The 26116-nt window shown below is 48.9% G+C and overlaps 2 protein-coding genes and 1 long non-coding RNA gene across 7 annotated transcripts in view; 2 read left to right on the top strand and 1 right to left on the bottom strand.

Moving 5' to 3' along the window:
- The window catches only part of LOC307207305, a 141981-nt gene that overhangs the window by 49424 nt on the left and 66441 nt on the right, over positions 1-26116 (top strand). The gene's annotated exons all lie outside the window — the stretch shown is intronic.
- POLR2E (RNA polymerase II, I and III subunit E) overlaps positions 1-26116 on the bottom strand; it is a 105183-nt gene that overhangs the window by 29577 nt on the left and 49490 nt on the right. The window lies entirely within an intron of this gene.
- Positions 13991-26116, top strand: part of ARHGAP45 (Rho GTPase activating protein 45) — a 50382-nt gene continuing 38256 nt past the window's right edge. For 2 of the 3 annotated variants that reach the window (XM_079960463.1, XM_079960461.1), the window contains exons 1-2: positions 16696-17012; positions 24319-24619. In XM_079960463.1, coding sequence (XP_079816589.1) covers positions 16890-17012; positions 24319-24619 — 424 coding nt within the window. In that variant the 5' untranslated portion in view covers positions 16696-16889. Of the gene's footprint in view, positions 14295-16695; positions 17013-24318; positions 24620-26116 lie in introns of those variants that run through there. The other variant, XM_079960462.1, reaches the window with a different exon arrangement.

The following is a 26116-nucleotide window of genomic DNA, read 5'->3' as shown; positions in this document are numbered from 1 at the left end:
GGTGTCTCTGTGCCTATCCAGCCCCCCCTTTGCAAGAAGGGGGACCCCCAACAGGGAGATCCCACCCCATATTGGGGGTGCCTTTTTTGTGGGGGGGGTGTTAAAGGACCCACTCCTCTGTGTGGGGGGTGTCTTTTCCCTAGCAAGAGCTGCAGGTGGGGGTGTCTCTGTGCCTATCCAGCCCCCCTTTGCAAGAAGGGGGACCCCCAAAAGGGAGATCCCACCCCATATTGGGGGTGTCTTTTTTGTGGGGGGGTGTTAAAGGCCCCACTCCTCTGTGTGGGGGGTGTCTTTTCCCTAGCAAGAGCTGCAGGAGAGTGGAGGGTGTCTCTGTGCCTATCCAGCCCCCCCTTTGCAAGAAGGGGGACCCCCAACAGGGAGATCCCACCCCATATTGGGGGTGCCTTTTTTGTGGGGGGGGTGTTAAAGGACCCACTCCTCTGTGTGGGGGGTGTCTTTTCCCTAGCAAGAGCTGCAGGTGGGGGTGTCTCTGTGCCTATCCAGCCCCCCTTTGCAAGAAGGGGGACCCCCAAAAGGGAGATCCCACCCCATATTGGGGGTGTCTTTTTTGTGGGGGGGTGTTAAAGGCCCCACTCCTCTGTGTGGGGGGTGTCTTTTCCCTAGCAAGAGCTGCAGGAGAGTGGAGGGTGTCTCTGTGCCTATCCAGCCCCCCCTTGCAGGAAGGGGGGACCCCACCCCATATTGGGGGGTGTCTTTTTTGTGGGGGGGGGGTGTTAAAGGCCCCACTCCTCTGTGCGGGGGGGGTGGCCCCCTCCCCCCCGGACTGACGTGGACGGGGAGCTTCTCCGAGGCGGGGGGCGCCGCTCCCCCCATCCTGCCCCCCATCCTGCGCCTGCTGCTGCTGCTGCTGCTCCGCCGGCCGCAGCCCCGCGGCCGCGCGCTCCCCGGAGCCAGGCCGCGCGCACGCACGCAGCAGCACGTCGCGAAACGGCCTCAGCAGCCCGGCTTGGGAAAAGCAGGCGGGGAACGGAAAGCGGGCGGAACCTTTCTGGCGAGGGGAGAGGGAGGAGGCCGGAAGGGAAAAGGGACCGGACCAAAACAGACAAAGACCGGATGCGAGGGAGGAGGGGGAAGAGAGAGAGGGCTAGAGCGGCCCGGACAGAGAGGAGCAGTAGAGAGGGGAGGAGGGAGCGGGGAGAGAAGGGGAGACGGAAGGGAGAGGGAGATAGGAAAAGGGAGGAGGGACACACGCACGCACACGCATTCAGAGGGAAATACTGATGGCTTCTGGGTAGGGAAAGGGCTGTAATAGAGAATAGAGGTAGGAAAGGTTAGAGGGGCCTCAGAGATAGGAAAGAGGTAGAGCTCTCTGGCCCCTCTGGCCCCTTTCCTACCTCTGAGTCCCCTCTACCCTTTTCATAGCTCTATGGCTCCTCTACTCTTTCCTACCTCCTACCGCTTCCCCCAATTCTACCTCTGAGACCCCTCTAAACTTTTCATAGCTCTGTGGCCCCCACTCCCCCCCCCAATTCTACCTCTGAGTCCCCTCTAAACTTTTCATAGCTCTGTGGCCCCCACTTCCCCCAATTCTACCTCTGAGACCCCTCTAAACTTTTCATAGCTCTGTGGCCCCACTTCCCCCCAATTCTACCTCTGAGACCCCTCTAAACTTTTCATAGCTCTGTGGCCCCCACTCCCCCCCCCAAATTCTACCTCTGAGTCCCCTCTAATTTTTTCATAGCTCTGTGGCCCCCACTTCCCCCAATTCTACCTCTGAGACCCCTCTAAACTTTTCATAGCTCTGTGGCCCCGCTTCCCCCAATTCTACCCCTGAGACCCCTCTAAACTTTTCATAGCTCTGTGGCCCCCACTTACCCCCAATTCTACCCCTGAGACCCCTCTACCCTTTTCATAGCTCTGTGGCCCCCACTTACCCCCAATTCTACCCCTGAGACCCCTCTACCCTTTTCATAGCTCTGTGGCCCCCACTCCCCCCCAATTCTACCTCTGAGTCCCCTCTACACTTTTCATAGCTCTGTGGCCCCCACTTCCCCCAATTCTACCTCTGAGACCCCTCTAAACTTTTCATAGCTCTGTGGCCCCACTTCCCCCCAATTCTACCTCTGAGACCCCTCTAAACTTTTCATAGCTCTGTGGCCCCCACTCCCCCCCCCAAATTCTACCTCTGAGTCCCCTCTAATTTTTTCATAGCTCTGTGGCCCCCACTTCCCCCAATTCTACCTCTGAGACCCCTCTAAACTTTTCATAGCTCTGTGGCCCCGCTTCCCCCAATTCTACCCCTGAGACCCCTCTAAACTTTTCATAGCTCTGTGGCCCCCACTTACCCCCAATTCTACCCCTGAGACCCCTCTACCCTTTTCATAGCTCTGTGGCCCCCACTTACCCCCAATTCTACCCCTGAGACCCCTCTACCCTTTTCATAGCTCTGTGGCCCCCACTCCCCCCCAATTCTACCTCTGAGTCCCCTCTACACTTTTCATAGCTCTGTGGCCCCCACTTCCCCCAATTCTACCTCTGAGACCCCTCTAAACTTTTCATAGCTCTGTGGCCCCACTTCCCCCCAATTCTACCTCTGAGACCCCTCTAAACTTTTCATAGCTCTGTGGCCCCCACCCCCCCCAAATTCTACCTCTGAGTCCCCTCTAATTTTTTCATAGCTCTGTGGCCCCCACTTCCCCCAATCCTACCTCTGAGACCCCTCTAAACTTTTCATAGCTCTGTGGCCCCGCTTCCCCCAATTCTACCCCTGAGACCCCTCTAAACTTTTCATAGCTCTGTGGCCCCCACTTACCCCCAATTCTACCCCTGAGACCCCTCTACCCTTTTCATAGCTCTGTGGCCCCCACTTACCCCCAATTCTACCTCTGAGACCCCTCTACCCTTTTCATAGCTCTGTGGCCCCCACTTACCCCCAATTCTACCCCTGAGCCCCTCTAAACTTTTCATAGCTCTGTGGCCCCCCGCTTCCCCCAATTCTACCCCTGAGACCCCTCTACCCTTTTCATAGCTCTGTGGCCCCCCGCTTCCCCCAATTCTACCCCTGAGACCCCTCTAAACTTTTCATAGCTCTGTGGCCCCCGCTTCCCCCAATTCTACCCCTGAGACCCCTCTAAACCTTTCATAGCTCTGTGGCCCTTCCCATCCCCCAATTCTACCTCCGAGTCCCCTCTACATTTTTCATAGCTCTGTGGCCTATGAGACCACAGAGCTATGAAAACCATAGAGGGGTCTCAGAGGTAGAATGGGGGGGGCCATAGAGCTATGAAAAGGGTAGAGGAGTCTCAGGGGTAGAATTGGGGGAAGCGGGGGCCACAGAGCTATGAAAAGTGTAGAGGGGTCTCAAGGGTAGAATTGGGGGTAAGTGGGGGCCACAGAGCTATGAAAAGGGTAGAGGGGTCTCAGAGGTAGAATTGGGGGAAGTGGGGGCCATAGAGCTATGAAATGGGTAGAGGGGTCTCAGAGGTAGAATTGGGGGAGGTGGGGGCCACAGAGCTATGAAAAGTTTAGAGGGGTCCCAGAGGTAGAATTGGGGGAAGTGGGGGCCACAGAGCTATGAAAAGGGTAGAGGGGTCCCAGAGGTAGAATTGGGGGAAGTGGGGGCCACAGAGCTATGAAAAGGGTAGAGGGGTCCCAGAGGTAGAATTGGGGGAAGTGGGGGCCACAGAGCTATGAAAAGGGTAGAGGGGTCTCAGGGGTAGGAAAGGGGGTAGAGGGGTCTCAGAGGTAGAATTGGGGGAAGTGGGGGCCACAGAGCTATGAAAAGTGTAGAGGGGTCTCAGGGGTAGAATTGGGGTAGGTGGGGGCCATAGAGCTATAAAAAGTTTAGAGAGGTCTCAGAGGTAGGAAAGGGGTAGAGGAGCCACAGAGCTAGAAAAAGGGTAGAGGGGTCCCAGAGGTAGAATTGGGGGAAGTGGGGGCCACAGAACTATGAAAAGGGTAGAGGGGTCTCAGAGGTAGGAAAGGGGGTAGAGGGGTCTCAGAGGTAGAATTGGGGGAAGTGGGGGCCACAGAGCTATGAAAAGGGTAGAGGGGTCCCAGAGGTAGAATTGGGGGAAGTGGGGGGCCACAGAGCTATGAAAAGGGTAGAGGGGTCTCAGGGGTAGAATTGGGGTAGGTGGGGGCCATAGAGCTATGAAAAGTGTAGAGGGGTCTCAGAGGTAGACTTGGGGGAAGTGGGGGCCATAGAGCTATGTAAAGGGGTAGAGGGGCCACACAGCTATGAAAAACGTAGAGGGGTCTCAGAGCTAGACTTGGGGGAAGTGGGGGCCACAGAGAGGCCACTCCTGCCCACCTAGCAGTGTGAAAGCACCTCAAAGTGCAAGTAGATAAATAGGTTCATGTGGGAACCAATGACACTGCAAGCAATAGCCTCCAGAAGATCAAAAGAGACTATGAGGCTCTGGGCAGGAAATTGAAGCAATTAAATGCACAAATTGTCATCTCATCTGTCCTCCCAGTTGAACAACGTGGCCCAGGGAGAGAGGGGAAAATAGTGGAAGTGAACAGCTGGCTTCGCAAATGGTGTAAACAGGAACAGTTTGGATTCTTAGATCACGGACTGCAGTTTCTTGAAGATGGACTTCTGGCAAGCGATGGGCTGCACCTCACAACGGTTGGGAGGAATGTTTTTGCCAAAAATCTCAGAAACCTCATTAGGAGGGCTTTAAACTGACTAATGTGGGGGAGGGAGACAGTGCTCCTGAAGGTAGGAGTCTATCAACTGATGAAGATAATCATCAAAATGTCACAGACCAAATGGAGCAAACAGCACGCAGACCTAGTGGTGGGAGGAAAAAATCCTTAAATAAGAGACACGGGGGAATGATTAATGGACTTCAATGTCTGTACACTAATGCGCAAAGCATGGGAAATAAACAAGATGAGCTTGAGCTCTTGGTACAGCAAACTAAATATGACATAATAGGCATCACTGAAACCTGGTGGGATAAGTCCCATGATTGGAATGTAATAATGGAGGGATACAATCTATTTCATAGAAACAGACCAGACAAGAAAGGAGGAGTGGCGTTATATGTCAGGGATGTGTATACCTGTGAAGAGATCCAAGATTTAGAACCTCAAAGCCAAAGTGAGAGCATTTGGGTCAAAATTAAGGGAGAGAAGAATAACAGTGACCTCATTGTGGGAACAAAAAAAATTCCTTCCAGTAGCACCTTAAAGACCAACTAAGTTAGTTCTTGGTATGAGCTTTCGTGTGCATGCACACTTCTTCAGATTTCGTGCATGCACACGAAAGCTCATACCAAGAACTAACTTAGTTGGTCTTTAAGGTGCTACTGGAAGGAATTTTTTTTGTTTTGACTATGGCAGACCAACACGGCTACCTATCTGTAACTCATTGTGGGAGTTTACTATAGATCCCCAAGCCAAACGGAGGACATAGATGATGCCTTCCTGGAACAGATGGCCAAGCATGCAAAAGGAAGGGAGATAGTAGTAATGGGGGACTTCAATTACCCGGATATTTGTTGGATGTCAAACTCAGCCAAGAGCATAAGGTCAAACAGATTCCTCACTGGCCTTGCAGACAACTTCGTTGTCCAGAAAGTGGGAGAAGCAACAAGAGGAGCAGCCATTTTAGATCTGGTCCTAACCAATGTTGATGACCTGGTTAGTGGGGTAGAAGTGGAAGGATCATTAGGCGCGAGTGATCATGCTCTTCTGAAGTTTACTATACAGCGGAAAGGAGCAGCCAAGCATACTAGGACTCTATTTCTTGACTTTAAGAAAGCCGACTTCATAAAACTTAGGGAAGTGCTGGGTGAGATCCCATGGACAGTAATACTAAAAGGAAAGGGAGTTCATGATGGCTGGGAGTTTGTTAAGAGGGAGATAGTAAAAGCACAACTTCAGGCAATACCAATGAGACGGAAACGTGGAAGGTGCCTAAAGAAGCCAGGGTGGCTATCTAAAGAACTTTTAACTGAGTTAAGATTTAAAAAGGATGTGTACAAAAAATGGAAAAGGGGGGAAACCACCAAAGAGGAATTCAAACAAATAGCCAGCACGTGTAGACACAAAGTCAGAAAAGCTAAAGCACAGAATGAACTCAGGCTTGCTAGAGAGGTTAAAAGCAACAAAAAAGGCTTTTATGGGTATGTTCGTAGCAAAAGGAAGAACAAAGAAACAGTGGGGTCACTCAGAGGAGAAGATGGTGAAATGCAAACAGGGGACACAGAAAGGGCTGAACTCCTCAATGCCTTCTTTGCCTCAGTCTTCTCCGATAAAGAAAACAATGCCCGACCTGAAGAATTTGGAGCAAATGATTCAGCAGAGGAAACACAGCCCAGAATAACTAAGGAGATAGTACAAGAATACTTGGCTAGTTTAGATGTATTCAAGTCTCCAGGGCCAGATGAACTGCATCCAAGAGTATTAAAAGAACTGGCAGATGTGATCTCAGAACCACTGGCAGTCATCTTTGAGAATTCCTGGAGAACAGGCAGACTGTCCCGGCAGACTGGAGGAGGGCAAATGTTGTCCCTATTTTCAAAAAGGGGAAAAGAGAGGACCCAAATAATTACTGCCCAGTCAGTCTGACATCAATACCAGGGAAGATTCTGGAGCAGATCATTAAGCAAACAGTCTGTGAGCACCTAGAAAGGAATGCTGTGATCACCAATAGTCAGCATGGATTTCTGAAAAATAAGTCATGTCAGACGAACCTGATCTCGTTTTTTGACAGAATTACAAGCCTGGTAGATGAAGGGAACGCAGTGGATGTAGCCTACCTTGATTTCAGCAAGGCATTTGACAAGGTGCCCCATGATATTCTTGTAAAGAAGCTGGTAAAATGCGGTCTTGACTATGCTACCACTCAGTGGATTTGTAACTGGCTGACTGACTGAACCCAAAGGGTGCTCATCAATGGTTCCTCTTCATCCTGGAGAAGAGTGACTAGTGGGGTGCCACAGGGTTCTGTCTTGGGCCCGGTCTTATTCAACATCTTTATCAACGACTTGGATGATGGACTCAAGGGCATCCTGATAAAATTTGCAGATGACACCAAACTGGGAGGGGTGGCTAACACCCCAGAGGACAGGATCACACTTCAAAACGATCTTGACAGATTAGAGAACTGGGCCAAAACAAACAAGATGTATTTTAACAGGGAGAAATGTAAAGTATTGCACTTGGGCAAAAAAAATGAGAGGCACAAATACAAGATGGGTGACACCTGGCTTGAGAGCAGTACATGTGAAAAGGATCTAGGAGTCTTGGTTGACCACAAACTTGACGTGAGCCAACAGTGTGACGCGGCAGCTAAAAAAGCCAATGCAATTTTGGGCTGCATCAATAGGAGTATAGCATCTAGATCAAGGGAAGTAATAGTGCCACTGTATTCTGCTCTGGTCAGACCTCACCTGGAGTACTGTGTCCAGTTCTGGGCACCACAGTTCAAGAAGGACACTGACAAACTGGAACGTGTCCAGAGGAGGGCAACCAAAATGGTCAAAGGCCTGGAAACGATGCCTTATGAGGAACGGCTAAGGGAGCTGGGCATGTTTAGCCTGGAGAAGAGGAGGTTAAGGGGTGATATGATAGCCATGTTCAAATATATAAAAGGATGTCACATAGAGGAGGGAGAAAGGTTGTTTTCTGCTGCTCCAGAGAAGCAGACACGGAGCAATGGATCCAAACTACAAGAAAGAAGATTCCACCTAAACATTAGGAAGAACTTCCTGACAGTAAGAGCTGTTCGACAGTGGAATTTGCTGCCAAGGAGTGTGGTGGAGTCTCCTTCTTTGGAGGTCTTTAAGCAGAGGCTTGACAACCAGATGTCAGGAGTGCTCTGATGGTGTTTCCTGCTTGGCAGGGGGTTGGACTCGATGGCCCTTGTGGTCTCTTCCAACTCTATGATTCTATGATTCTATTCTAGGTACCGCTCTGGCGGAAAGGTAAACGGCGTTTCTGTGCGCTGCTCTGGTTCGCCAGAAGCGGCTTAGTCCTGCTGGCCACATGACCCGGAAGCTGTACGCCGGCTCCCTCGGCCAATAAAGCGAGATGAGCGCTGCAACTCCAGAGTCGGACACAACTGGACCTAATGGGGAGGGGTCCCTTTTCCTTTACCTTAAACTATTCCCCAATATTTCTGGGCATATTTACACTGCCACCACCTATGTATGAAAGTTCCCTCGATCTCTTCTTCACATTTCCAACACATTTTGGACCCTCTCTTGTACATGTTAGCCAATTTTACTGGGTGTCAGGTACCAACTATAGAGCATTTTTCCCTTTATCAGATAGTGGCTTCCTCCTCTTCCCCCTTTTTCGACAGGGGCTGGACTGAGCACATCAAGTGAAAACCTCCGAGCAATTTTATAAAAGCCATATACCTAACTGAATTCATTTCTGATTTATTTCCACCTATTCATCCACATTTTGTACTCATTGTTTGAGCGGAACTGTCTCCCTGTTTCAGTCAGGCCTCGGTACGAGTGCCAAAGTGCGAACAAAAATCTCAAACAGAACACCACCTACAAACAAATGTAGAGAAGCTTTGGCTCTATGCAAATATTCACTCAAAGAAGCCAGATAGATGCTCAATTATTATTTTTATTGCTTAAAAGGAAGAAGATGTTGCTCTACGCGGTCTGTTTCCGGGAGGTTATTTCTGCTCAATCTGAGAGCCGTGAAATAAGAAGCGAAGGGGAAGATTGCTGACGATTCGTTGCTCTGAAGCTGATCAGAAGAGGGACCACGGAGCCTTAGCTGGTTACACGGGATAATTTGCGTATCTTGCAATACCACACATATTTCTTCCTCTGAGCAAGTACATGTAGCCATCGTTACCCCAGTTGGGGCCCCAGCTATGGAAGGAAGAGAGGGGGGGAGAGGGTCATTTTAAGAAGGGCATAGCAGGAGAGTGTGACGCATTTAAGTGGGGGGCAGACTATGGAGCATATCAGCTCTTAGTTTCACATTTATCCAGTCTTAAATTCAGTTCAACCTTTCGGCAGCAATTTGCAACACTTAAAAAAAAAACATGAAAACTCACCAGGATTACAGTCCCTATTTCTCCTAATAAAAACAATTTTGTATGCAATCTAGTTGGATGTGCACATTCTCGCAAAGCAATCTCCCTTGATAAAATTCATTTTATATTTTATTTTCACCAATATTCAGTGGTACCATGGTTGTCAAATGGCTTAGCTGTTGAACAAATTGGCTCCTGAACACTGCAAACCCGGAAGTGAGTGTTCCAGTTTGTGAATATTTTTTGGAAGCCGAAAGAAGCTCCTGCAGCCAATCAGAAGCCGGGCCTTGTTTTTTGAACAGTTTCGGGATTCCAACGGACACCCAGAACGGATTAAGTCCGAGAACCAGGGTATATATACACGGCGTGGCTGAAGAGCTGCTTTGTGTAATTTGGAGAAATCTGAATTGTGAAGGCTGCCTGTGCCTTGCTTTGCATATTATTTCCTAAAGTGTAATTTTGCTAGGTATATCTTTAAAATGGTGGTGTACTTAGGGGTGCTGTGACCTTTGGATGAAGGGCAGTATATAAATTTTATGGATCACAATAATGTTGGAATCAAGGTGGAGCTATGTAGGTAAAGGATTGAGGATTTTTCAGAATGCTATAAACAGTTTGCTCTATTGTACGGCCTAAATCGATCTGAGAATGTTTTCCCCCAGCCGCAAGAAATCATCTATAAATAGCTGAAATACAGTGGTCCCTTGGTCCTCAAATGCCTTGGTACTCAAACAACTTGGAACCCAAACACTGCAAACCCGGAAGTAAGTGTTCCGGTCTGCGAACTTTTCTTGGAAGCCAAATATGCTCCGTTTTGAGTGTTACGCTTCTGATTTGAGTGTTACGCTGAGCTCTGTCTGTTTTTGCTTTTTATTTTGTGTTTGTGTTTTTGCAGCTCTTTTTTCTTTTCTCACTGTGTGGAACCCAGTTCAGCTCCTGATTGGTCGATTGTGTGACTGCAGTACATTATTTATTGCTTTCATTTTATGGATCAATGGTCTCATTAGACAGTAAAATTCATGTTAAATTGCTGTTTTAGGGGTTGTTTTTAAAAGTCTGGAATGGATTAATCCGTTTTGCATTGCTTTCTGTGGGAAAGCAAAGCGCCTTGGCTTTGGAACGCTCTGGTTTTGTGACGGACCTCTGGAACGGATTAAGTTTGAGAACCATGATACCACTGTAAGTGAATGCTATTCACTTTTTTGGAAACGGCTCTAAGACTTCTCCAGGAGGTTCCCTTGGGGGTTCCCTGGCTGGTGCTGCCTCGCTGCTCCTCAACATCCAGCCAGTTCATGACATTAAAGGTAAAGGTAAAGGGACCCCTGACCATTAGGTCCAGTCGTGGCCGACTCTGGGGTTGCGGCGCTCATCTCGCTTCATTGGCCGAGGGAGTCAGCGTACAGCAGGACTAAGCCACTTCTGGCAAACCAGAGCAGCGCATGGAAACACCGTTTACCTTCCCACCAGAGAGGTACCTATTGATCTACTTGCACTTTGACGTGCTTTCGAACTGCTAGGTTGGCAGGAGCAGGGACCGAGCAACGGGAGCTCACCTCGTCCTTGCGGGGATTCGAACCGCCGACCTTCTGATCGGCAAGTCCTAGGTCAGAATACCTGCCTCCTAAGGTCAGAATACACACACACATATGCATATATATATATATATATATATATATATATATATATACACACACACACACACACACACACACACACACACACACATATAGAGGTCTAAAACGCAGCTCTCCGGGAAATGGCAGCATATAAATATTGATACAGTGCTACCATGGTTTGCAGACTCAAACCCTGAAGTGCGGGTTATGGTTTGCAACCTTTTTTTGAATTACAACCCTTTTTTTATTACAAAGAATTTTTTTTTTGAGGCCCCATTGGCGAAAGTGCGCTTTGGATTACAACCTGTTTTGGTTTACAAACGGATGATGGTTGTAACATCATGGGACATCATGGGACTGGGGAGCGGCTTGGGATGTTCACCAAAGGTTCCTCTGTCGCCACCCTGGGAGAGCCGATCTCCTTACAGCAACATACTTTTCAGGAGAGTGTTTTTTGTGTGTGTGCTATAATTCCGTCCCACCCCAGAGAAAAGATTCTGTGCCATCCGGGGAGGGGGAAACAAAAAAACCACCCCTGCGAGGTTCTCCTCACTCGCCCTGTGATTTCCCTGTTTTGGATGCCAAGCCGGTGACATCATGAGGAGTAGTCGCTCAAGGCCAAAGCAGAAGAAGAGTTTGGACTTGATATCCCGCTTTATCACTATCCGAAGGAGTCTCAAAGCGGCTCACATTCTCCTTTCCCTTCCTCCCCCACAACAAACACTCTGTGAGGTGAGTGGGGCTGAGAGACTTCAGAGAAGTGTGACTAGCCCAAGGTCACCCAGCAGCTGCATGTGGAGGAGCGGGGAATCGAACCCGGTTCACCAGATTACAAGTCCACCACTCTTAATCACTACACCACACTGGCTCTCATGGAACCCAAGAAAGTGAAATCTCTCACTGCCTCCATTTCTTCCCCTTCTATTTGCCAGGAGGTGATGGGACCAGCGGCCATGATCTTCGTTTTTTTGATGTTCAGGCCATGTGTGTGGGGGGGGGGTATTGTTGTTGTTTAGTCGTTTAGTGGTGTCCGCCTCTTCGTGACCCCCTGGACCAGAGCACGCCAGGCACTCCTGTCTTCCACTGCCTCCCGCAGTTTGGTCAAACTCATGCTGGTAGCTTCGAGAACACTGTCCCACCATCTCGTCTTCCGTCATCCCCTTCTCCTTGCGCCCTCCATCTTTCCCAGCATCAGGGTCTTTTCCAGGGAGTCTTCTCTTCTCATGACAGGCCAAAGTCTTGGAGCCTCAGCTTCAGGATCTGTCCTTCCAGTGAGCACTCAGGGCTGATTTCCTTAAGAATGGAGAGGTTGGATCTTCTTGCAGTCCATGGGACTCTCAAGAGTCTCCTCCAGCACCAGAATTCCAAAGCATCCATTCTTTGGCGATCAGCCTTCTTTATGGTCCAGCTCTCACTTCCATACATCACTACTGGGAAAACCAGAGCTTTGACTATACGGACCTCTATTGGCAAGGTGATGTCTCTGCTTTTTAAGATGCTGTCTAGGTTTGTCATTGTGTGGGGGGTATGGGGGGTACATTTACCCACTATTTCCCAAAAAGAGCTCAACAGCTCTGGCAGAGCCCCTAAAGAAAGCTTAATAACCCCACAAATATCCTGGCAATGGGTTGGAGGGGTGAGTCCTACCTCCTCTGTTTTTCCAAAATGCTGATTATGATCTATAAAACCCTCAAAAGACTCGGTGGCGATGCATTTTGTTGTGGACCCAAACCCCCGTCAACAAAACCTGGTGGTAGTAGTAGTAGTATTGCAAAAAAATATGCAACAACAGAAACCTCAAACCAAAGCCCGTAATAAAATACAGCTCCGAAAGGCAAGTAAAATAAAAGCTAATAATAATAACTAAAGCTTTAAAAAGAACTACTCGTGTAAAAATCCATGATGGGATACAAGATTCACATTTATACAAAATATATTATGGTGCTGGAGGAGACTCTTGAGAGTCCCATGGACTGCAAGAAGAACAAACCTCTCCATTCTGAAGGAAATCAGCCCTGAGTGCTCACTGGAAGGACAGATCCTGAAGCTGAGGCTCCAAGACATTGGCCACCTCAGGAGAAGAGAAGACTCCCTGGAAAAGACCCTAATGTTGGGAAAGACGGAGGGCAGAAGGGGACAACAGAGGACGAGATGGTGGGACAGTGTTCTCGAAGCTACCAGCATGAGTTTGACCAAACTGCGGGAGGCAGTGGAAGACAGGAGGGCCTGGCGTGCTCTGGTCCAGGGGGCCACGAAGAGTCGGACACCACTAAACGACTCAACAACAACAGTAGTATTGCAAAAAGAGCAACAAGGGAAACTTCAAACTAAAGCACGTAATAAATCACAAAAAGTCTGCAAACTGATGCTTTTGAAGTTGGTTTTACACTTGCAAAACTGCTAGAAAGCCACTGTGGCGTTTAAGCGAGATAGAAAATGATTGTCTGTCTCTTTTTTTATAGCTTGATGACGATTGCCTCCAGTAGGGGGCACCAACATAGCAGAATTCCCCCCAGCCCGGAACCTGGGAAAGGTCTGATTAAATATCCCTTCAAATCTGCAGCAAAATTCGCTCCCCCTCCAAATTCAAAGTTCTGCACATTCTCCTGTGCCTCTTCTTTTAGCAAGCAGTTTTCTCCAAATTTCGTGCACCGTTCTTACCGACAAGTGCATTTTGATGCACAGCTAACAGACAGACCCCGGCACACATTACTGGGTTGGAAAAGCACGTTGCAAAATTCAGGGAAGTGCGCCATTCGAAGGCACAATTACCGTCTCATATTGGAAAACACGGATGTCGTAAGGTAAAGGGACCCCTGACCATTAGGTCCAGTCGTGACCGACTCTGGGGTTGTGGCGCTCATCTCGCTTTACTGGCCGAGGGAGCCGGCGTACAGCTTCCGGGTCATGTGGCCAGCAGGACTAAGCCACTTCTGGCGAACCAGAGCAGCGCACGGAAACGCCGTTTACCTTCCCGCCGGAGCGGTATCTATTTATCTACTTGCACTAGTATGTTTTCGAACTGCTAGGTTGGCAGGAGCAGGGACCGAGCAACGGGAGCTCACCCCGTCATTGCAGGGATTTGAACCACCGACCTTCTGATCGGCAAGTCCTAGGCTCTGGGGTTTAACCCACAGCGCCACCCGCGTCCCTTCCAACACATATATAAAAACACAATAAAACATTTTTTTAAAAGGCAAAATACAGGGTTGCCTTTGGACGGCTCGCATCTCTCTCCCCCCGCAGGTTGCGGCCCCAAACCGGGGTTAGGGAGGGAGAGGAATCGGCCAAAAAAGGGGGCAGAAAGAAAAAAGACAAAAACAAGTACAACTTCCCCTCTGCTCCTAACCACACTCTCACACACTGAGCTTTTCCTGTGTAGATTTGAAGGGTGTGTGTGTCAGACAAAACCGAGCCAGGAAGTAAGTTTGCAAGCGTGTGCTCTGAGCCGCAGGCAGCCGCGTGAAATCCTGAGCTCATTTGGCACCCGGAAACGCCTTTTTGGGGGAGCTGTGGTCCGTTGGATGGCGGGGAAGGCAACCCCTAGCCGGTGAAGGCACCCTGGGGTGCCGAATCGTCCGGGACGGGTTTGGGGTTCAGAGGGCACCATGTTTTCGAGGAAGAAGCGGGAGCTGATCAAGACGCCGTCGATTTCAAAGAAGGGCCGGGGAGGAAGTCCTGTCCCGCCGTCCTCTCTGGTGAGTAACGGGGTTGCGTCCGCAGGGCATTGCGAAACGGGGGGTGGGTGCGCACCCCGGGCAGTGTTTTCACAAGAGGTCGCTCGGCTGCGCCTCCAACGGCTCGCAGCTGCCGTTCATTGGCTCCGACTCGCCCCGAAAAAAGGGCATCGTGGATTTGGGGGGAAGGGTTCAGGGCGGCTCAGAAATTTCTGGGGATGGAGCAAGTCCTCTGCAGAGAAACTTTTGCAGCTTTGGGGGGCAAAAACTTATTTGTATCCTTGGTTGTCACTCTGAGCGGCTTCCCGCATATATAAAAACATAGCAAACCATTAAACCTTGAAAACTTTGAAATAATAAGAATAACAACAACAATAATAACAACAATAACAATAATAATAATATTAGTAATTTATTTGTATCCTTGGTTGTCCCAGACACTCTGGGCGGCTTCCAGCATATATAAAAACATGGCAAAACATTAAACCTTGAAAACCTTGAAATAATGATAATAATAAATTAGCAATAATTTATTTGTACCTTGAGTTGCCCCAGCTAGCGCCTTCCAGCATCTATAAAAACAGCAAAACATTAAACCAGGTTTCTTCAACCTCGGCCCTCCAGATATTTTGGGGCCTACAACTTCCATGATCCCTAGCCAGCAGGATGAGTGGTCAGGGACGATGGGAATTGTAGTCTCAAAACATCTGGAGGGCCGAGGTGGAGAAAGCCTGCGTTAAACCCTGAAAATGTCAGGAGACCTATTAAAATGACCCTAGAAAACGGGGGGGAGGAATGTTTTCCTCCCTCCCCAATAGCACTAAAAGCCGTGGTCGTGTTTCTGGGGTGGATAAAAGAAAGGCATTCTTCGTTAACCGGTGGAACTCACTGCAACAGGAAGCAGCGGCAACCACCAAACTGGCTTTGTTGTTGTTGTTGAGTCGTTTAGTCGTGTCCGCCTCTTCGTGACCCCCTGGACCAGAACACGCCAGGCACTTCTGTCTTCCACTGCCTCCCTCACTTTGGTCAAACTCATCCTGGTAGCTTCGAGAACACTGTCCCACCATCTCGTCCTCCGTCGTCCCCTTCTCCTTGCGCCCTCCATCTTTCCCAACAACAGGGTCTTTTCCAGGGAGTCTTCTCTTCTCCTGAGGTGGCCAAAGTCTCGGAGCCTCAGCTTCAGGATCTGTCCTTCCAGTGAGCACTCAGGGCTGATTTCCTTCAGAATGGAGAGGTTTGATCTTCTTGCAGTCCATGGGACTCTCAAGAGTCTCCTCCAGCACCAGAATTCAAAAGCATCAAGGTGATCAGCCTTCTTGATGGTCCAGCTCTCGCTTCCATACATCACTACTGGGAAAACCAGAGCTTAAACTGTATGGACCTTTGTTGGCAAGGTGATGTCTCTACTTTTTAAGATGCTGTCTAGGTTTTAAAAGTGGGCAAATTCACGAAGGATAGAGGGCTATCGATGGCTACAGGGAGCTGGAGTCGGCGGTCATTTTATTTCCCGCACCCCACCTTTTAGGACAGATCCGGTGGTGCCAATATTGGGGGCGTTTTATTTGCTTTTCCTTTTTCGCGGCAAGCACTCTAAGCGAGGTTTCGCTTCCTGTCGGTGGGCCCAGCAAGACGTCAAGCCTGCAAGACCCACTTGGCCGAGTGTGTGTTTTCGCTGCAAGAACCCGGCAGTGGACCCGGGTTCAAAATAACACCCGGCGGCTGGAGCTGGGTGCGAAATAATGGCCAGGGAGGGGGGTGGAAGCTGGGAGGGCCGATGTTTTAATGTATTTTTAATCTTTTGTTGGAAGCCGCCCAGAGTGGCTGGGGAAACCCAGCCAGATGGGCAGGGTATTCATAATAATAATAATAATAATAATAATAATAATAATAATAATAGCAGGGAGGTCAACAGTAGAGGGCGCCAGAGCCCTTCCAATTCTGCATAATGGAGGGGGGGCTCTCTCTCATGTTTTGTAGAGGGCTGTAGAGGCCGAATAGAGGCCCCCTTACTGACAACCAGCCCTGCCCGTCATTTTCCTCCTATCTCTCTTTTTTTTTTTTTTAAAAAAAAGAATTTGTTAAAGTTTTTTGCCACGAGACAAAAGCATCAAATCCAGATAATTGCAGAGAGAAACAAAACAAAAAAATTGAAATAAAAGAAGGGGGGAGGATTTTTTTTTTTTTAAAAAAACCTTCCTTCTCTATAAACTATAAAGAATAAAGTGAAATACGACGGCGTCATTTGGGTCTGACAGCCCTCCCAAAAACTCGCTTTTATATTGATGTTCAGTTTTGCACAATTCAGGGCTGCAGAAAGAGGAAGCCGTCCGAACCGCCTTCCTCTTTGCTCAAGTTTGTGGCTTTTTTTCCTCCGCCCGCCCCTTCTAAGAAGCAGCGCCCGGTGGGTGCTGGGTGCGTCGCAAATTTTTTCGAAAAAAGGAAAACCACCCCGAAGAAAAACGAAAACCCGCAAAGTTTCCAGAAGCAAGCATGGGTGTGGCAGCTCTCAAAATCCGCCTGGGCGCTGGAGGGGCGCCCTAGGCCTTGAAATAATCCACGCCCTCTCTGCCTAGTGGGGTTCGTGGTTTTTTGGGGGGGGGCTGCTGGATCGTGGCCATGCACGGAAACCGGGGCAAAAGCAGCTACAGCCCCTATTCGGCCGGACTGCGGAGGAAAGTCTCGAAGGCCGGGGGCCACGTCTTGGAGACCGTCTCCAACCGAGCCAGCGTTTGGCTGAAGGTACTTTTAACAAACTCCCGCCGGGTTTTCAGAAGGGCAGCGAGGGGCTGTATATGTTTTGTTGTTGTTGAGTCATTTAGTCGTGCCCGCCTCTTCGTGACCCCCTGGACCAGAGCACACCAGGCACTTCTGTCTTCCACTGCCTCCCGCAGTTTGGTCAAACTCATGCTGGCAGCTTCGAGAACACTGTCCCACCATCTCGTCCTCCGTCGTCCCCTTCTCCTTGTGCCCTCCATCTTTCCCAGCATCAGGGTCTTTTCCAGGGAGTCTTCTCTTCTCATGAGGAGGCCAAAGTCTTGGAGCCTCAGCTTCAGGATCTGTCCTTCCAGTGAGCACTCAGGGCTGATTTCCTTCCGAATGGAGAGGTTTGATCTTCTTGCAGTCCATGGGACTCTCAAGAGTCTCCTCCAGCACCAGAATTCAAAAGCATCCATTCTTCGGGGATCAGCCTTCTTTATGGTCCAGCTCTCACTTCCATACATATGTTTTGGTTATTTTTAAAAATTGATTAAAAATATATACAAACATACAACAATGATTTAGACTCCGAATATCCAGATTGCTCTGAATCTCTTGGCTTCCCCTCATCCCTTCCACGGGCCTAATGATAATATTCACAATGACATTTCAATGTTTATCCGGTTTTTCCCCTTCTAAATTAGCCACGCTTTCCATTACTTTACAAGCGTGGTTAAAATCCGACCAATGTTTGAACCTGCTTGCAGTGGTCGCATAAATAAATCGCAAACTTTTCCCATTGTTTTTTAAAAAGTTATGGTCTTTGTGATTTCCCAGTTAACTTTGCCGTTGGGATATCATTTTTAAAAAACGAAAATCCGTGCAAAAATCTGCCTTCGGATTTGCATTGCGTCGCAGAAAGCACGTTGGAATGTGTGTTTTTTAATCTAATAGGTGCATCTCCGCACCTAAAATACACTTCTTGAAACTACAACACACCATTAGGAAGTGTTTGGCTGAAGATATTTTCGGCAAACTCCCACCGGGTTTTTGGAAGGGCAGCGAGGGGCTATGGGTTCAAGTGGGGGGAAATCCTGCATTTTGGGGGTCGATGTTCCTCGTGCTCTGGCCCAAATTTCCTTTGCTTAAAGCGCCTTTCGGTCCCTTTATAGACAGGGTGGGTGGAAAGGGACGGCGAAACCGTTCCCGGGAGATCGAAAAGACACGTCACGCGAGGAAAGCAGTGCGGGGAGGGAGGAGGGCAAGCTCAAGCTCCAGTTTTGTTAAAATAAGAAATCGCCGCAAGACGCGGACTATAAAGTGCCGTATTTTTCGCTCTATAAGACACACCAGACCACAAGACGCACCTAGTTTTTGGAGGAGGAAAACAAGGAAAAAAATATTCTGAATCTCAGAAGCCAGAACAGCAAGAGGGATCGCTGCGCAGTGAAAGCAGCGATCCCTCTTGCTGTTCTGGCTTCTGGGATAGCTGCCCAGCCTGCATTCGCTCCATAAGACGCACACACATTTCCCCTTACTTTTCAGGAGGGAAAAAGTGAGTCTTATAGAGCAAAAAATACGGTAACTACCCTTCGGATAGTCACACTTCTCCAAATTTTGCAACGCAATTTTCAGCTCAAAAACAAAGTTTTTTTTCCTTCCTAATGGTGTGTTGTGGTTGCAAGAAGCGTATTTTAGGTGCGGAGATGCACCCATTAGATTATAAAAAGCGCCATTGTTTTCTGCGATGCAAGGCAAATCCGAAGGCAGGTTTTTGTACGGATTTTCGTTTTTAAAAAAGGATATCCCAATAGCAAAGTTAACGGGGAAATCACAAAGACCATAACGTTTAAAAGAAACAATGGGAAAAGTTTGTGATTTATTTATGAAACCGCTGCAAGCAGCTTCAAACACTGGCATGATTTTAACCACACTTGTAAAGTAACGGAAAGTGCGGATAACTCAGAAGAGGGAAAACTGGATAAATATTGAAATGTCGTTGTAAATATTATCATTAGCCCCGTGGAAGGGATGAGGGGAAGCCGGGAGATTCAGAGCAATCTGGATATTTGGAGTCTAAATTGTTGTTTATTGTGTGTTTATATATATTTTCAATCATTTTTTTGATTAAATTTGATTAAAAAAATATAACCTTTGTTGTGCTCTCTTCAACAGCAAATACCTGATGAAGAGAGCACAGCAGAGGTTATATTTTCTGAGAATCCTCCGGAAAAACAATCTCTCAAAGGACCTGTTGACGGCATTTTACCATTGCACTGTGGAGAGTGTATTAACTTATGGTCTGTGTGTGTGGTTTGGGAGCTGCACGGCCAGGGAAAAAACAATGCTGTCCAGGGTTGTCAAGACTGCGGAGAGAATAATTGGGTGCGCTCTTCCCACCTTGGATCAAATCTATGCTTCCAGGTGCCATAAGAAAGCGGCAGAGATAGCGCAGGATAGTACGCACCCCGGAAATGATCTCTTTCAGCTTCTGCCTTCTGGAAGAAGGTGCAGGGTTATAAAGACTAGGACTAGCCGCCTGAGAAAGAGTTTCTACGCAAAGGCGATTCTGGTTCTAAACGCATCATAAGGAATGTCTATAGTATGTTGTATTTTAAAATGTGGTTTCCGAGTTTTTAGGGGTTTATGTAGATTTTCAGTTTCGTTGTTCTGTATGGGACAATGACAATAAAGATATTGTATATCGCAAAATAACCAATATACCCGTATTTTTCGCTCTATGAGACGCACCAGACCACAAGATGCACCTAGTTTTTGGAGGAGGAAAACAAGAAAAAAAATATTCTGAATCTCAGAAGCCAGAACAGCAAGAGGGATCGCTGCGCAGCGAAAGCAGCAATCCCTCTTGCTGTTCTGGCTTCTGGGATAGCTGCGCAGCCTGCATTCGCTCCGTAAGACGCACACACATTTCCCCTTACTTTTTAGGAGGGGAAAAGTGAGTCTTATAGAGCCGAAAATATGGTATATATCACAGATCCATGTGGAAACATACGTGAAGTTACGCAAAGGAAGAGGTGGTCTCCCTGCTCTCAGTCATTGCACCCTTGGAATTAAGAGCAGGAGCTAAAAGTGGAAGCCGTATTATTAAAACAACGATAATATTCCCTACCTGTGTACATCACAGGATTCCAGGTGTCTCTGTCTGGTGGCCACGCCCCTTCCCAGGCCACGCCCTTCTCCTTAGGCCACACCCCCATTGCTTTGTACCTTCCTTGAATGTTTTCAGCTGGCTGCAAGGAGGAATGAGAGATTTTGTGTGAGGAAATAAGGATGTTTTTTCCCACCTATATTGGCTGCTAACCCCAGCAGAGGTTTTCTGGAAGCAGAAGCGGTCCTTCGGCCAAAGGAGGTTCCCAGACCCTCCAGATATAAGAGATAAACGCCTTTTCTAAGGTGGCTCTCGTCGCGTCGGAAAGGGCTCTGCCTGCTTTGTAATGCAGGAATCTCGGCTCAAGGATCCTGGAAAAATGGCCATCCGAACTCTGCTTAAAAGCCTCCAAGGAGACAGTCCCATGGTCGAATGACACCGGAAAGTTCTTCCCCACATTGAGCCGGAATCAAGTCGTCCGAATCGGGGGCAGGACTCGAACCCGTGGCTTCAAGCCACGAGAAAGGAGGTTCCGACTCAACGTCAGGAATAACTTTCTGACGGGAAGAGCTGTTCGACTGTGGGACGGAAGGTGGACTCTCAGAGGCTTGGACTACTGCCATGCGCTCTCCGTGGGGCTGCCTTTGAAGGCGACCCGGAAACTGCAACTAATCCAGAATGCGGCAGCCAGACTGGTGATTGGGAGCGGCTGCCGGGACCACATAACACCGGTCCTGAGAGATCTGCATTGGCTCCCAGGACGTTTCCGAGCACAATTCAAAGTGTTGGTGTTGACCTTGAAAGCCCTAAACAGCCTCAGCCCAGTATCCCTGAAGGAACGTCTCCACCCCCATCTTTCTACCCGGACACTGAGGTCCAGCTCCGAGGGCCTTCTGGCGCTTCCCTCGCTGCGAGAAGCGAGGTTACAGGGAACCAGGCAGAGGGCCTTCTCGGTGGTGGCGCCCTCCCTATGGAACGCCCTCCCACCAGATGTGAAGGAAATAAACAACTACCTGACTTTTAGAAGACATCTGAAGGCAGCCCTGTTTAGGGAAGCTTTTAATGTCAGATGTTTTATTGTGTTTTTAATATTCTGTTGGGAGCCGCCCAGAGTGGCTGGGGAAACCCAGCCAGATGGGCAGGGTATAAATAAGAATTTATTAAGGTAAAGGTAAAGGTACCCCTGTCCGTACGGGCCAGTCTTGACAGACTCTAGGGTTGTGCACTCATCTCACTCTAGAGGCCGGGAGCCAGCGCTGCCCGCAGACACTTCCGGGTCATGTGGCCAGTGTGACAAGCTGCATCTGGCGAGCCAGCGCAGCACACGGAAACGCCATTTACCTTCCCGCTAGTGAGCGGTCCCTATTTATCTACTCGCACTTTGACGTGCTTTTTAACTGCTAGGTTGGCAGGCACTGGGACCGTGCAACGGGAGCTCACCCCGCCGTGGGGATTCAAACCGCCGATCTGACAATCGGCAAGTCCTAGGCGCTGAGGTTTTACCCACAGCGCCACCCGCGTCCCTTAAGAACTTATTATTATTATTATTATTATTATTATTATTAAAGCAGAGGTTGAATGGGCACCTATCAGCGATGCTCTACCTGAGATTCCTGCGTCAGAGGGGGTTGGACTAGATGATAATATTATTATTATTATTATTATTATTATTATTATTATTATTATTAATTGTTTATACCGCTCCGTTTTGGTGAGTTTCCCCAGCCACGCTGGGGAATGTCTCTTAGAGATATTTTCCAAGTCTACAAATCTATAATTTCATGATATCCAATAAAGCCAGCAGCTGGGATACGGCTTAAGGCCAGGAGTCAGCAAACTTTTCCAGCAGGGGACCGCTCCACTGTCCCTCAGACCTTGTTGGGGGCCGGACTATATTTTGGAAAAAGAATGAACGAATTCCTATGCCCCACAAATAACCCAGAGATGCATTTGAAATACAGCGGTGCCCCGCAAGACGAACGCCTCGCAAGACGGAAAACCCGCTAGACGAAAGGGTTTTCTGTTTTGGAGGCGCTTCGCAAAACGAATTTCCTATGGGCTTGCTTCGCAAGACGAAAATGTCTTGCGAGTTCCTGCAGGTTTTTTCCCCTCCCCCCCCTTTTCCTAAGCCGCTAAGCCGCTTATCAGCTGATCCGCTAAGCCGCTTATCAGCTGATCCGCTAAGCCGCTTATCAGCTGATCCGCTAAGCCGCTAATGGGCTTGCTTCGCAAGACGAAAAAACCGCAAGACGAAGAGACTCGCGGAACGGATTCTTTTCGTCTTGCGAGGCACCACTGTAAAAGCACACATCCTACTCATGTAAAAACACGCTGATTCCCAGACCGTCCGCGGGCCGGATTGAGAAGGCGATTGGGCCGGATCCGGCCCCCGGGTCTCAGTTTGCCTACCCATGGCATAAAGCAGGCATGGGCAAATTCAGCCCTCCAGATGTTTTGCAGAATTGGGCAAAATGACAGGAAGGATTCAAAACCTGTGGGACCAGAGATTTACAGAAGATTGTATATGAATTATCTGAAGAGCAACTTTAATCAACAAATTACACTAGTAGGACTACAAGAAGTTTTGCAAGGAGAAATATACAAAGTGTTACAAAGTAGGAAAAGAGAGAGAGATTGGTTATGAGTTTGGAATTTAATAGGGAAGATTAGAAATGCTTACTGAGAGATTAGATTGGAAAATTTTCAGACAGGATCGATGGAAGTCAAAAATTCGAATAAGATGTAAAAGTATGTTTAATTACTGTTGAAAATGATATGTTAAAAAAACTAATAAAAAATTATATATTAAAAAATAAAGATGTTTTGGGACTACAATTCCCATCATCCCTGACCACTGGTCTTGCTAGCTAGGGATGATGGGAGTTGTAGTCCCAAAACATCTTTTTAAAAAAATATATAATTTTTGGCCAGAGGTCATACGGCTACGGTTTCTCAAGCGCCGGCAAGATTGACGTCAAAGCTAAAGTCATCGCTGTTGAGCAATCGTGGTTCCTAAGATACCACGAGACCCAACTGTTCGCCTTCGTGGAATAATTTGCAGAATGTGGATTTTTCTGCGGCAAAGGGCTGGACCTTTATCCGCCCGCATGAACCTTCGGGTGTTCAAAAAGAGGATTCGACAAATTCCCGAATCACAATTAATTCATTGCACTTAACGTAACACCCATTCTTTTTTCTTAAATTTCAAAAGTCAAGCTTATCCAAAAGTCAAAACCAATCAAGAACCCCCCTCCCGCAAACACTTAGTATTTTTACTTAAATTTGAAATTTTCCCAAAAGTCAAAGCAAACAAACGAATAACCCCCCTCACACAAATGTCTCTTTCTTATTAAATTTGGAAATTGCACAAAAGTGACACTTTCCCAAAACAAACGAATCAAGACTCCCCCTCCCACAAAAACCTATTCCTATTTCTTAAAATTAAAATTTTCCCCAAAGTCAAAGCAAAGAGTGAACCGAGTGCCTATTGGTTCTTCCAAGGCGTTCTGAAGTTGCTGGGGCCACAGGTTCTGAGTTCAAGTCCCGTCCTGAGTGCCTATTGGTTCTTCCAATGAGTTCTGCAGTTGGTGGCGCCAAAGGATCTGAGTTCTACTCCTGCCCCGAGTGCCTTTTGCTTCTTCCAATGAGTTCTGAGGTTGGTGGAGTCAAAGGATCTGAGTTCTACTCCTGCCCCGAGTGCCTTTTGCTTCTTCCAATGAGTTCTGAGGTTGGTGGAGCCAAAGGATCTGAGTTCTACTCCTGCCCCGAGTGCCTTTTGCTTCTTCCAATGAGTTCTGAGGTTGGTGGAGTCAAAGGATCTGAGTTCTACTCCTGCCCCGAGTGCCTTTTGCTTCTTCCAATGAGTTCTGAGGTTGGTGGAGCCAAAGGATCTGAGTTCTACTCCTGCCCCGAGTGCCTTTTGCTTCTTCCAATGAGTTCTGAGGTTGGTGGAGTCAAAGGATCTGAGTTCTACTCCTGCCCCGAGTGCCTTTTGCTTCTTCCAATGAGTTCTGAAGTTGGTGGGTACAAAGGTTCTGAGTTCTACTCCTGCCTTGAGTGCCTATTGGTTCTTCCAAGGCGTTCTGAAGTTGGTGGGGCCAAACGTTCTGAGTTCTAATCCTGCCCTGGGTGATCTGAGTGCCTATTGGTTCGTCCAATGAGTTCTGAAGTCGGTGGCGCCAAAGGCTCTGAGTTCGAGTCCTGCCCTGAGTGACCCGACTGCCTTTTCTCTCTTCCCAGGAGCTGCCGCGCCGCGATGGCCTGGACTCCTCGACCTCCTCCAGCCTGGCGGACCTTTCCGCGCCCACCCCGGCCGGCACCCTCAAGCGCCCCACCAGCCTCAGCCGCCACGCCAGCGCCGCCGGATTCCCCCTTTCTCCCGCCGTCCCCCGGGGCCTGGGCAAGGCCGCCAAGGCCTACAGCCCCTGCGATGGCGGCGAGGGCAGCCTGATGGAGCCGGAGGAAATCTCCCAACTGCTGGCCGACGTGACCCGCTTGGCCGAGCCGCTGGAGAAGCTGCGGGACGTGGTTCTCCGGGAGGGTAAGTGGTCAGGGGCCGGATTGAGCTTCGATGCGGCCCTCAGCTCCTGAAGATCATGAGGCCCTTTCTACATCCAGCCGTCCTTTGTTAACCGCAAATTGCCATTTTTTGCGTTGAATATATGATATATGGCCAGCATTCCCAACCTGCGGCCCTCCAGATGTTTCGGACTACAATTCCCATCGTCCCTCACCACTGATTCCTTGTGCAATCCGCAGATTGCTGCTGGCAAAAGGAAATGAAACATTTACAGTGGTGCCTCGCAAGACGAAAAGAATCCGTTCCGCGAGTCTCTTCGTCTAGCGGTTTTTTCGTCTTGCGAAGCAAGCCCATTGACGGCTTAGCGAATTAGCGCTATTAGCGGCTTTTAGCGGCTTTTAGCGGCTTATCGGATAAGCGGCTTAGCGGCTTAGAAAAAGGGGGGGGGAGGAAAAAAACCCCGCAGGAACTCGCAAGACATTTTCATCTTGCGAAGCAAGCCCATAGGGAAATTCGTTTTGCGAAGCGCCTCCAAAACGGAAAACCCTTTCGTCTAGCGAGTTTTCCGTCTTGCGGGGCACCACTGTATTGGCAACATGGAAGTAATAATAATAATAATAATAATAAGTAATAATAATAATGTCCTGAAATCGTGTGCCAGAACGCGTTCCACTCCCTCCCCATCAGGGTGGATTTGATTTAAATCAGGCACATACAAAGTCCGTTTCGGGGGCCTAATTTGGCCCCTGTGGCAATTTATTTCCTGGGGTAAAAATCCTTTTAAAAAGCTCAACCACTTTGGGGTAAAACCCTCAAAAATGGGTTGACAACGTCAGCAACTTTGGTCGGCCCTCGCGGCCCTTCGCTTCATCCAATGTGGCCCTCTTTGAAAAAAAGTTTGGGCACTGCTGCCATATAGCAGGCGTCCCCAACCTTCGGCCCTCCAGATGTTTTGGGACTACAGTTCCCATCATCCCTGACCACTGGTCCTGTTAGCTAGGGATGATGGGAGTTGTAGTCCCAAAACATCTGGAGGGCTGAGTTTGCCAATGCCTGCTCCAGAGGTTTTGGCTGCAAATGCGTACGCTCTGCATGTGAAACACCCAGCGTCTCCCTGCAGTGTGGTGCACGTTCCGTTCCCTGCGGCCTTTGGGGAGCGGCTGCCAGTCCGTGCAGGCACTATTGAGTCAGATGGGACCCAGAATTGGCAGTTTTGGGGAAAAGGAGCGGCCCGTCCGCCTGGTTTTGCAACCGCCAGCTGGAGACGGCCTCTGGGGACAGAGAGAGAGGCGGTTGCCACATCAGACGGTGGCAAGAGGGATGCGATATTTGCCGCTTCCTGCCTCTATTTTCATCCACCCGCCTTTCCTGTTTACGCCGAGCCCGTGGCAGCTGGCAGCGCCCTGATAAACCCTCCGCGGGCATGTCTGGGTGCCCGTTGCCCTCCCCACAATGTCCTCTGGCTCGGGCTTGCAGTCGCACGCCGTCGCGCCCGCAAGGTCCGGGTTCGAATCCTGA

The sequence above is a fragment of the Podarcis cretensis genome (assembly GCF_951804945.1).
Source record: "Podarcis cretensis genome assembly, chromosome: 18".
In the NCBI taxonomy this organism is placed as follows: Eukaryota; Metazoa; Chordata; class Lepidosauria; order Squamata; family Lacertidae; genus Podarcis; species Podarcis cretensis.
This window is presented reverse-complemented; position numbering and strand designations above follow the sequence as displayed.